General features: G+C 43.5%; 1 protein-coding gene across 1 annotated transcript in view; it reads right to left on the minus strand.

Annotated features, from left to right (window-relative positions):
- The window catches only part of DNAH11 (dynein axonemal heavy chain 11), a 262190-nt gene that overhangs the window by 73364 nt on the left and 175369 nt on the right, over positions 1-13457 (minus strand). Inside the window, exons 55-56 of the mRNA XM_083189115.1 lie at positions 12996-13138; positions 9983-10144 (exon numbers count right to left, since the gene is read on the minus strand). Of these exons, the coding sequence (XP_083045241.1) occupies positions 9983-10144; positions 12996-13138 (305 nt within the window). The remainder of the gene's footprint in view (positions 1-9982; positions 10145-12995; positions 13139-13457) is intronic.

Below are 13457 nucleotides of genomic sequence, written 5' to 3' on the forward strand. Positions count from 1 at the left end.
CGCAGATTTTATGGGCCTGTCGTCACACAAGCAGTGCCTGCCTAAAGAGAGGGGAGAGTGTAGGCGCGAAAGGAGAGGACAGGAGAAATTGAAGGGGAGGGAGATGGGACCCCAAAAATCGGCATAGGAGCACTCAAAGGTAAGGCCAGATCTACCAAGTATCCAGTCTGACAAATGCATTAACTGGGCTGCTAGGTAGTAAACTCTGAAGTCCAGGAGTCCCAGTCCACCGTCCGCCCTAGGCTTAGTAAGTGTTTAAGCGCAATTCTAGGTGGTCTATTCGCCCAAATGAAGGATGAAAGGAGGGTATTAATGCTCATGAATACATGTTTAGGTATATAGATCGGGGAGTGTTGGAGCAGGTATAGGTACTTGGGAAGTATAGACATTTTAATAAGGTTGATTCGGCCCATAACGATTAAGGGGGGCTTTTTCCACTGGTGTATTTTATTTCTTAATTCTTTAGTGACCACATCAATGTTAAGGGGTACAAATTCAGATACTTTATGGGCGATCCAGACCCCCAGATATTTAAATTTGAGGACCCACTGGAGAGGGGAAGTGGATGGCAATCTGTCTGGAATCCTACCGGAGAGGGGAAGAATTTAAGCGTTCTAATTTACAAATTTTTACCTACACCTTTTATTCAAATTGCTAAGAAAAGTCTTGTCACTGGATATAGTCAATAAATAATTGTATTGGCTGCCATGGCAGGAGCCTGATCAATGACATACTGGAGAGGCGAAGGCAGAAAGGTTGAAAGAAGGACTAAATGTGGGTAGTGAGCAAAGGTGTCACGAAGAGAGCAGGGTACACAAAGGTGTGATGTGCACCATGCGTTTTAAACTACATTGCTTCGCATCTATTTCAAAATGCATCATTAGAGCAGCTCCTGGCGATAGAATTGCCATGTGCCGTCCCTCGCCAGCCGCCGGAGTCCAACAGAATGGGGCGGTTCTGCAGCCAGCTGCAAGGAAACGTGTCAGGCTATTGCCCACACCTGCACTTTGCACTGAACCGGACCAGCCCCAGGATATTGATTGGACCTATAATTTATTTGGGAAAAGGACTTCTATCCACCACACCGACCGACCAGCAATATGGTGATTTAAACTCCCTTGATCCAGACAATGATTCAGCTGTGTGGACGGTAATTTATTTTCCCTCTACCACTGACTATACTATGATCCACTGAGGCGTTCTAGGAACGGACAGTCAAGACATCCCTATGTGTGAGGCACCATTTGCACTTATCCTGATCGATCATTCATCTATTTCTTTTTAAATGGTCACATTTTAATGTAATAAATTGTGTTTTATATGTACAATCAGTCATCAAATAAAATTTGTATTTGCATATTCATCCATTTGAGCGCTATAACCCCCCATTTCTTCTCTGTTGCTGAACTACAGTACACATCCCAGCATGCCCTACATCATTTTTAGCATGGCCAAATAGCAAAACTGTAGCAGAGCATGCTGGGACGTGTAGTTCATGACCTCAGCACTGTGAGGCAGTAATGCTAACCATTAAACCATCCCTTCTGCCTGTTATGTTGGTTAGTTATAAGAGAGAGAACAGATGGCGAAGTCAGGGGAAGAAAGAAAGCCAGAGGTTCCAACACGCGGTCCTTAAGGCACGCCAATGGTTCAGGTATTAAGTACATCCATGGTTCAGCACAAATGGTTAAATTAAATTGATTGAGATTCTAATTAAGTCACCTGTGGCCAAGCATGGATACACTCTTGGGAATCTCTGTCATGAGCACTCCGAGGGCAGAAGAATAAAGGGAGATGATAACAGACTAAGGACAGAAATGTGGAAAGACATAGTAGATAGGAATATACTGTATAGCATGAACCACATGAAACACACATGAACATACATCATGGTGAAACATGTTAAGAGTACATGAGCATGTATTTTACCTTACTTTACCACAGTGGTGTTCCATTCAACTGATGCTGAATAGAAAGGCTGCAGATGAAGAACCTATTATACAACTATCAGTGGGGCAGATGTATTAAGCCTGGAGAAGAGATAAACTGGAGATAAAGTGGAGATAACTTGGAAGAGATAACGCACCAGCCAATCAGCTGTGTTTGAAATATGACAGTTGGGATCTGATTGGCTGGTGCATTATCTCCTTCCACTTTATCTCCAGTTTATCTCTTCACCAGGCTTAATACATCTGCCCCAATGATCCCTAGGAGGAGCAACAGGACTTTCCCCATAGCTACTAATGACAAGGCCCATACATGGAAAAAATACTGAGCTCCTCTGTGTATGTAAGGAATGACACTTACATGGTGAGAGAAAAGCGTATGGTGTGCCTGCATACATGACCATGCATTCTGTCATTCACCGCGACACTGGAAAGAAAATACTGTGGCTTCTCCGTGGCCCGATCCCACAGAAGAGCTACTGTGCCACAAATATAGGAAAAATAGTGGGCGCGGAGTAGCTCGTAGCCAAGGTTGACAGTAATGAGGGCGACAGCAAAAAGTCGACATGCCCAAGCTGACATTTCTGAAAAGTCCACACAAGGAAAAGTGCGACACTGGAAAGGGTCCACACACTTGAAAAGGTTGACATGAATTTTTCACTTTTTTTTGGTGTCAATGTCAACACTTTAGCATGATGACCCAGAATTCATGTACTGCATACAGTATATAATCCAGACTATTAATCGGCACAATACAGTGGTCCACATTCAGAGTTGCAGGCAAGTCAGCCACAGCTGCTGATATGTACAGAAGTGTGTATATTTCTTGAATGCATAGTTGCACGGATCTATGTGACTGTACCACACCTAACATTTTATTTCTGTGCGGTTTTGCACCAGCCCTGCAATCAGATAGATTTATGTGTATGGTCAGTTATATCTACAGTATACGCAGGGGCGTAACTAACTATTTAGCGCCCCCCCGCTGCACGTGCGGGGGCGTCCCCCCCCGCCGCACCTAACCTGCCCCCCCTTCTTACCCGCGGTCTGCGTCTCGCCCGGCTCTCTGTCGGGACCTTCCTGACATCACGGTCCCGGCCGGCTCCTGCTGCTACAATGAAAACGGACTCTTAGAAAATGGCTGCCCCCATACTGCAGACAGAAAACTGTCTGCAGTATGGGGGCAGCCATTTTCTAATTGTCAGTTTTCATTGCAGCAGGAGCCGGCCGGGACCGTGACGTCAGGAAGGTCCCGACAGAGAGCCGGGCGAGACCCAGACTGCGGGTAACTATAGCCCCGCAGCCCCCCCGGCGGTGCCCCCAATTTCTCTGCGCCCCCCCCGCCACCGCGGGGGCTGCGGAGCTATAGTTACGCCACTGAGTATACGCACTGAGAATGCATATCCTACATTGCTGCAGTTACTCAACACTCAGCCGCTAGTGAAGATGTGCACAGTTCTGGAACCCTGGCTACGGAGCACACCCAGTGGGAAAACGAGCAAATTCATCCGCAAAATGGATTTGTGTGGTCCTCTGAATCAGGCCCAGCGTGTGTAACACAAAACTTTTACATTGCAAAGTCATTTTAAATACACTCGGTGAACAGTTTTATTTCTCCAACATCCATTCTGTCGGCAGAGATTTATAAATGAATTAAGTTCTTCTATGAACTCACAACTTTATCAATGTAGCAATTATTTATAGCTTTCTTTACACAAGTAACCTCTTACAATTAATCAAAGAAGCTTGGAAATCAATTAATACAAATTAAATTGGTTACACCTCGTCTTGCGAAAGTTACACATAATTTACCAAAATACTTGTCAATATTTGTTCTAACTCCAGACGTATTAGTAAATGGTATCTGAGTGTTTAATGAGTTTGTTAAATTGTAATATTCTTCACAATTTTAAGTCTGGGGAAACTATATAACCTGCTTCTTTTTAGATTAGTATTTGTATTAGAATAAATGGTTGTTGCTGATGTGTAACTATGGGCCTTATTCTAGTTCACTCTTTCTGACAAAATCCTTCTTAGATGGACAAAACCATGTGCACTGCAGGGGGGGCAGATGTTACTTGTGCAGAGAGAGTTAGATTTGGGGAGGGGGGTTTACGTCAAAGTGAGATCTATATTGCAGAGTAAAAATAAAGCAGCCAGTATTTACCCTGCACAGAAACAAAATAAATCACCCAAATCTAATTCTCTCTGCACAAGTTACATCTGCCCCCCTGCAGTGCACCTGGTTTTGTCCATCTAAGAAGGATTTTGTCAGAAAGAGTGAACTAGAATAAGGCCCTATGTGTATGTTAGCACTTTTATTCTATCCATACTTTCAGTCTACGTTGTTTATCATAAGACTAAAGCTGGGTACACACTAGACGGTAATAAAAATGATTTTGCCGATTCCTGTGTCGACTGTGTATGCAATATGTCTCTGACGATGCATGCTAAGGCGAGCTGTCAGTGATATCCTCCGTCGTCTGTACATGCAAGACAACTAAGTATATTGCAAGCGACGGTCCCTGTCCAGACTATTTCACTGTCAACATTGGCAAGTGTGTATGATGCACGCGTGATGTCACTGGGTACACGCATTAGACATAAATAAGCGAGAGCATAATTTAGTGATGCAGTAGGTTAATACAAAATCATATTACAGAACTGCAAATGGATGCTCATAGGCAAACTGTCAGTTGATGTTCCTTGCAGTCTCTTCATGGATTAAGGGATGACAAATAATTGGCTGCTGCTGGTAGATTAGGGACTGTACAGTGATATATAGTTATATGTGTTTGGGGGCTAGATGAGATAAGTGGGGTGATGGGAATCAGATTGTGGCAGCAAATGAGAGAAGGGGTGGGGCTAGAGCAGCGATGGATGAAGGGAGAAAAATGGAGTGGAGAATCAGAATTGTGGGTTCCTGGGGAGTGGTATAGCGGCTCGACGGTCGGGATTGGTCAGTATAACGACATTGGAATCCAGACTGCTGGTACTCAGACAGGGGGTGCTTGCCATGCTGTGGGCTCAGTGGCTCACCAAAAATTCTATTCTCCCTCATCAGGATCGTAGACCCCCATGAGGAATAATAGACCCTGTAAGTCAGGATCCTGACTGATGAGCATTTAACAGTCGGGATTCCGATGTTGGTGTACTGACCATCAGAATCCCGAATGTCGGGGGGAGGTCATCCTGCATCCGGATCCCTGAGGGCCAACCCTGCTTTAACTGTAGGTACTGGGCTCCATGATTTCTGTTCGCGGTCATGCTTGGAGCACCAGAAAACATGACTTTTTATTACAATAATAATGATGCTTTGCTATAAGGAGGAGCAAGTTTACAGCAAGTAAAGCACACAAGTACTTACTCTAAGCACATACAGGTAGGTCAGAAATGTCACTACACAAATGACTGAAGAAACACTTTAAATGAGTGGAAAGGCATTTCTGTACTGTATCACTGTGATTTACAATCAGAACTACTGATAACATCAAAGACCTTAAGGATGATTTCAAACTGAAAATGCATCATTCATGGTACTGGAAGAATAGATGAATAAAATAAAGACAATAACATTGCATTAACAGTGTATTGGCGCAATGACAAACATCTGTAAAACTACGAAGAATGCACGGAACAATTCTAGATGACAAGGCGTCAGAAGAGAACAGAAGTAGCACATTGTCTTCCAGAAGAGATGGAAGTGGCTTTGGATAACTTGTCTTGAAGTGGTAAAATAACTATTGTTGTAATGTAAAGCTTAACAAAGTGGCACAGCATGGGAGACGTGTCACGCCGCGGAGCAGCTGGTTGTAATTCCTGCTGCTTTTGCAGAAAACACTAATCGTTGCCGAACAGGATTCTTTGATGATTGTCTCCCCTGCATTTGTAATTTGTCACTTTTTCTTATGATAAGGTCAGCGGTGACAGCACTTCCTGACTTTAACAGCTGTGCTCCCTGAAAGGGTCATTGTGCTACTACTAATTGCAGTAATTTCATTAGCATACATTATTTACTTTGCCAATCACTTTTATATATTATGATTTTTTCCCCTGTTTTATAACAACCTGTATTATAATACAAAATAAAATTTAATTAATACCTACAGTAGTGATCAAACTTCATAAATGGTCGATAATATCTATTTGGTAATAGTTTCAATAGGTTTGATTGAACTTGAAAGAAACATAAAAGAACGGCTGGTATTTCATGGTCAATGCTAATCCTAGGACACTAGGACCTAGAACTTCACTCCACATCCATGCAAGCAGGTCACCCCGTGTTCTACTGGTGCTACGGACAGTGGAGCTGGCCAATGAGAAGGCTGCAGCATTAATCACAGGAACATAGGCTATTACTATTATAGTGTGTTCTGTTTTTTTTCTGGTGACCAAATCAGACACATGATCCTGAGGCTCAGACTTCTGCAGGTTCAGATGACTACTTGCATAGGCAAACGCAAGGGGGGTTTCTGGTTGTACGGAAAACCCCCTTCTCTTATTAGCAAGTGGCTCAAATTATGACAACAATAACAATGCTATATAATACTAGAGATGCCACCACACCATGCATTTTAAGTAAAAGGCAGACTTATGGCACGTGCCCAGCAGTAGCAGCTTCTTCTATCAAGTTTGCTGTGTGTGGTTCTGAGTTCTTAATAAGTGCACATGACCAGAGAGCAGCTACTAGGAAGAGGAGACAGGAGCCTTAACATGAGGCGGAAGAATGTCTGATTAGTGCAGTACTTGTTCTATTATGTTTGTGTACAGTATTGATTATGGTATGTTTAACCTTTTTAATGACCACTTATGTATATTAAATATGTTTAATACAGCCATAGACTATATACAGTTTTAAATATTGCTACTGTATTGAAAAAATACCAATGTGTACATTACTGTCCAGGGTCATTACTAGGTTTTTCTACTGCTCCCCCAGACTCCCGCTCATGCTGCAATGTTCTGCATAATGGAGAATCGGGCCTCTGTTGCACTTTAGCAGCTATTGCTAAAGTAACTATTTCACCAGTAACCTATTGTATATTGATTCAATGAACAATGTATGGGTTCCTAACAACAAGTAGAAAGTTGAGTTGAAAAATTTAACATTTTAGCAATTTCCATACATGATCTACATTAAACAATCACAAGTCAGTGGCAAACGCAGGATTTCTTGAGGGGGATTTCTACATGCAGTCCACAGTCTCCAGCGAGCAAGTAAATGCCGCCCCTCACAGCCTTGAGTAAAATCCTGCCCATGTGCTTTCGCAGCCATGCACAAGGGGAAATTCATTCAATCACTCACCAACTAATGGATTCCCCCCTGTTCGCAAGCGGCGAGTAAGTGCAGGCTGTGGGGAGAAGGAGGTTGCTGATGACGTCAGTGGTCCTGCCTCCCAATGGCCGGGAAACGTCTGGGTTTTCTGGGGCACTCCCAGAAAATGCTGCATTACTGCCAGGGCCGGCAACAGAAATCTTGGGGCCCTGTACAATGACATTTCTGGGGGCCCCCACCTAATCCCAAATCCACACAACGCTCTTCTGCATGAGCCTCATTTAACCTTTTGCTGCTCCAGATCCTGCTTTCAGGTGCAGACTCTTGTTCTCAGTCCTGCTGGCTTGGTTCCTGGCTGCTGCTTCCTGCTGGCTCCTGCTGCTGTTGGCCTATCACAAAAGAATGCTGAGCACTATGAGCAGGCAGGGCAGGTCGTACGCAGAGTGCGGAACAGATGACCCGCGCATGCGCAGTAAAAGTACAGGAGACAGAGGCCACAGCACCAGTGGCGGGTACTGCTGTGCGCCTGAGGCCCCAGGCCGTGCGCGCACACAGAGTAGATGCCTCTGTGCGCCAAGTGGCAGGGCGCACACACAGTAGACAACAGTGGCACACAGTGAGTCAGTCAGACCTTGCCAAAAACAGATGGTGCACAGTAGACGGCCGGGCCGCAAGGGTCACTGACAGGCCAGCTAGTACAGGCAGTGGCCGTGTCGGGGTATGGAAACTCTGGGGCCCTTCAGATCTCTGGGGCCCGTCACACTTGTCCCCCTTGACCCCCCCCTGTCGCCTGCCCTGATTACTGCCCCCAAACGTTCTCACGGCATCAATCACTTTGTGTACGGACAGCAGGGGCTAGCCTTTGCTACATCCATTCTTACATACAGCTCGTGCATGTGCACAGCATACCGTGTACATGTGCGGTTGCATGATAATCTGCAAAGCTGCAAATTATGTAAGCGCGGCTGAAAATGGGTTTTCTCATTAGAGAAGCTCTGAAACTGGCCTTCCTTTGAGCTAATTGAGTATCTGGAGCATCACATTTGTGGGTTCGATTATAATCTTAAAATGGCCAGAAAAAGAGAACTTTCATGTGAAACGACAGTCTATTCTTAGTCTTCGAAATAAAGGCTAATCCATGCGATAAATTACCAAGAAACTGAACATTTCCTACAACGGCGTGTACTACTCCCTTCAGAGAACAGCACAAACAGGCTCTAACCAGAGTAGAAAGAGAAGTGGGAGGCCCCAGTGCACAACTGAGCCAGATGACAAGTACATTAGACTCTCTAGTTTGAGAAATAGATGCCTCACAGGTCCTCAACCCGCAGCTTCATTAGATGGTACCCGCAAACCGACAGTGTCATGAAGAGGTGACTCTGGGATCCTAGCCTTCTAGGCAGAGTGGCAAAGAAAAAGTCATAAGTTTTCTCCAAAACAAAAAAGTCACAGTATATGTAATATTGGGATGCATATAGAATCCCAACTATGCTAACTGATAAAAGCAGTATGTATAAATCAGGATTTTGAATTTGATATAAATATAAAGACCTCACTACAGCGCCAGGTGGGCTGCTGCCCCAGGCCAGATCATAGTGTATTTCAGACTATGTTGAGCACATTGTTATAAGGAAAAGTGTTGCAATTTAATCATACACACACATAATGATACTACAGTATCTATATTTTAAAAGCTACGTAATGAACTGAGATAGGAAATTTAAATTGCAGTTACGTGTTTTATACTTCAGAGCTTAACTAAACTGTGCCCAATAAGACAGCGCTGTGGATTTAATTATCACATAGCAGGTTCTGGCAAACCATACACACATGGAATTATAGTAATCTTGATAATGACCAAAAATAGCAGCAATTCAACAGAAAATTCATCTTCAGCTGAGTTCCGTTACAGGTGCCTAACATACAGTACTGAGCAGCACTACATCAAACCTAAAAAACTATTCTTTTTAAAACACGTATTTGAACCCAATAGTAATAATAAAATGTCATAGGCAACTGGACGTACACTGAAAACAGATGGGCAGGGACAGCATCTTTACACATGAAAGTAATGTGGAAGATCCAGTCCAGGTTTTAGAGCAGCAGCAGCAAGAAAACTGATGTGATCAAAGTTTGGCTGATTAAGCAGCACCTGTGGCTTCCTAATAAAAGTGTTTCCAGGGCAAAGGGTCACTGCTCTTGATGGTGGAATGGCTGCCCAAGTGAAAGGCCGGCATGTGAGCTACAGTATGGACCACTGGAGCTTTCTGAAGAGTTTGTACTATGCCGTGACACCTGTATGCTGTAATGAAGTAACCATACTGGCTTATGCTGATTACCTGGTAAGCTGCTTTGCCTACTACAAAATAAAGACCAAGACTTCATATTTATCCAGTGTATGTGATTCCTTGTCACTATATATAGGAGGATATTCAATCCTCCCGCAGCCATTCCCGACGGGGCCCTATTCAATGCTGTCTTCCCCAACAGCATTGAACATAGGATCTCGGCAGAGCGAGCCCGACTTCACAAGCAGTAGTTATCCCTTGATTGATTTGGGTGGATAAGATTTTAGCTAAAATCTTAGCATTAGTCCCAAGTTGTCTTTTTCTGACTTCACAAGCTTGCAGACATTAGAATAATAGATTATCTAATAGTGCTTTGCTGGATGATGTTTTAAATACAGTTCCTACTGAAATGCCTCAAATGCTCTCCAACTGAATTGCTTTCTGTGCCTGACTGACCATTTAGAATGACTTACCTCAATTCCCTCTGTGTCTTGAATAAACCTTCTGCTGACAGACTCCAAGGCCTCCTGTGGCCATTCATGGAACCAATCAATAGATGTGCAGTTAACTATGGCTGGGAATTTCCGAGCTCGAACACGTAGAGTGGAACCCACTGGAGAGAAGCACAAAATAACCTGGAGCGGAAGCAAGAGGGAGTAATAGGTACAATAACAATGACAGGACAATTCTTTGGCAAGTGTGTCACAAAAAATATAAATGCAATCTATAGTATATTACTGGTTTATTGGACACAAAAATATATAATTGTCTACTACCAAATCAGCTTTAATCAAATAATGGCAGAGCTTTGGAAATTCTATATGAACACATTCATCATCAAAAGGTTGTTAATTGGGGTATCCAGGTAGCTGACAAACATTATGTAGGTTGACATACATATGGTCGATATGGGTCAAAAGGTCAACACAAGCCAAAAGTCCACATGAGTTTTTGTGGATTTTTTTTAAATGTTTTTACTTTTTACGTTTTCTACATAGGTGTTGACATTGACACAAAAAACGCAAAAACGGCATGGCAATATTTTCATGTGTCATTTTTGGTACTCTTTACCTAGCACGGCGCCCATCGCGGTCATCGCGGGCATTGAATGCACTAAAAAATCGGGTGCGATGCGATTTCCCATAGGGACCAATGTTAAATTTCTCAATTGACCCGATTTTTCTGTTCAATGCCTCAATTGACACGATTTTTCCATAGGAATCAATGTTAAATGGCCCACAGAGGCCAAATAGCCACTCTGAAGTGTGAAATGGCCCCCACAATTGTTAATGCCACCCCACGATCAACGTCAACCCGAAGCGTGGCGAGCGCAGCGAGCCCGCGAGGGGCGGCGGTACGCGTCCTACGACCTTTTCATACCCCCACTATCCACGTCGGCGTGGAGTTGAGAATAGAATAGTGTGGCGAGCGCAGCGAGCCCGAAGCGTGGCGAGCGCAGCGAGCCCCGCGAGGGGACGAGGATACCTGTGAAGCCCGCGAAGGGACGCGTTTACCTGTGAAGGTATACGCGTCCGCTCGCCACGCTTCGGGCTCGGTGGCTCGCTGCGCTCGCCACACTATTCTATTCTCAACTCCATGCCGACGTGGATAGTGGGGGTATGAAAAGGTCTTAGGACACGTACCGCCGCCCCTCGCGGGCTCGCTGCGCTCGCCATGCTTCGGGTTGACGTTGATCGTGGGGTGGCGTTAACAATTGTGGGGGCCATTTCACACTTCAGGGTGCCTATTTGGCCTCTGTGGGCCATTTAACATTGTTTCCTATGGAAATATCGTGTCAATTGAGGCATTGAGCAGTAAAATCGGGTCAATTGAGAAATTTAACATTGTTCCCTATGGGAAATCGCGGGCATCGCGTCGGTCGCGTCGCACCCGATTTTTAGTGCATTCAATGGCCGCGATGCCCGCGATTTTTTTACCTGCGATGCCCACAATCAAAATCGTGGGCGCCGTGCTAGGTAAAGAGTACCTCATTTTTTTTTGGGACGGCCCAGAAAAATACTTTATGGGAGCGGTAGATATAATCAACACTGAGAATTAAACATAGCATCTTTTAAACTGCCACCTGGAATTATTAATTGAGATCTGTCTTTTGGGAAAAATAACTTTTTAGGTATTATATTCATATTGATATTGTAGACATACAGTAGTTTGCCTTTAAAACTCTAGGCTAAGTCAACAAATTCCGTCACTGCCCACAATAGCTGTAGTACTGTATGTACAGTATGAAGTTAACTGCAACATCCAACTGCAATTTCACACTATTTTTCAGCAGTTATTTTCCAGATTTCCAAAATGTATTAACCCTTTGAGTGTCAAGTGAATTTTGTCAAATTTGGTGTTAAAAATTGGCAAGCAAACATTGACCTGAAAGGTTTACCATATGTAGGAAATATAAACGTTTGTACACAACATTTTTTATTTGAATTTATATAACAAATATGAGCAACGCCGGCATTTTTAGCAGATATTTTGCGCATATCTCACAGAGATGACGAGAATCATTATTTTGCGCATCTCTCAGAGACGTTGTCACTCAAAGGGTTAATAAACACGATAGAATAAAAGTCATTTGGTGTGGCTTAGCTGCTCATTAACAGCAGGACACGGACTATATATGTAGAGCACAATTTATGCCCCACCCCCTTCATATTCAATATAATAATGTCTGCCTCCGTTAAGCCAAGTGCTGAATCATACATGTTTATATTTACATGCTATTTCCTTTACAACACCACTTGGGTTCAATTATTATTATTGTTCAGGGGTCATTTACTTCTGGCAAAGGTTATCAGAGGCCATGTCTTACCGGGTGCATTTATTCTGCTTTCTGCTAGGACTGCTATTAATGACAAGCATAAGACAACCACAAACCAGCTGCAATAGTACTTGACAAATTGGCCGGTTAATCCCATATAACTTACAGTATAAGACACAGATTCATTAAGCTGATACTTTACCGAAGACATTTTTATAAATCAGCTGCACTGGATGAAGAGACACTTTCTCACTTGAGATAAAATTACCCAGTTTCATAAATCAAGGCATGATGGTGCTAACAATACCTCACATTGTCATGTGCACACAATACCGGACATAATGCTCGGACAATATAACTAATGAAGGAACGTGCTGTGATGTTACAGTATGTTACAAGCTCTGCATTAGAGTGTTGTCTATTGATCTGCAGGAAATGTAGGAAAGTGGAGAGTAACGGTAGTATCACCGACCAGCATCGTGGTAGTCTCTGCTTTGTCATGTTTAACCAGCACATAAATACTTACATACAAGTGTCACTAGGACCGGACGTGGCAGAACAAATAATTTAATTTCATGTTTACAAACAGAACCCTATATGTAATTTTAATGTACTTACATTATCATTTACGTTTATAGAAATTCTTGGAAGTCACCAACACCTCTTGTACGGGATGAGAGATTTAGACAGTGTACAAGATGGTCTCTTACTTTAAGTTGAAGCCGGACTCTTTCCAGGAAGAACTTCCAACAACCTTCTTTGGAGTCATCCAGGCCAAGACCACGCACCTCATTTCGGATCCCAGAAACAATGGCGTCTATCTCTTCTTCGCTGAACAGGTCAGGCACCTCTCCTATAAAAGAAATTGGTATGGTTTCCTTCTATGCAGAGATATATTGAGGGGTCAGTCAATGAATGGTTCAGTCCATAAACACATAAAATTTGACGGCAGATAAGAACCACTTGGCTCATCTAGTCTGCCCATGTACACACACATATTGGGAGCCAGTCAACAAACCGGTACATTTTTGGCGTGTGGGAGGTAACCGCAGTAGCTGGAGGAAACCCACATATACAAATATACAAACTGCGCACATTTAGGGCCATGGTGGGAATTGAATCCATGACCTCAGTGCTGTGAGGCAGTATTGCTAACCATTACACCACCCATA

Source organism: Crinia signifera, chromosome 5, assembly GCF_055691185.1.
Source record: "Crinia signifera chromosome 5, ASM5569118v1, whole genome shotgun sequence".
Classification (NCBI taxonomy): Eukaryota; Metazoa; Chordata; class Amphibia; order Anura; family Myobatrachidae; genus Crinia; species Crinia signifera.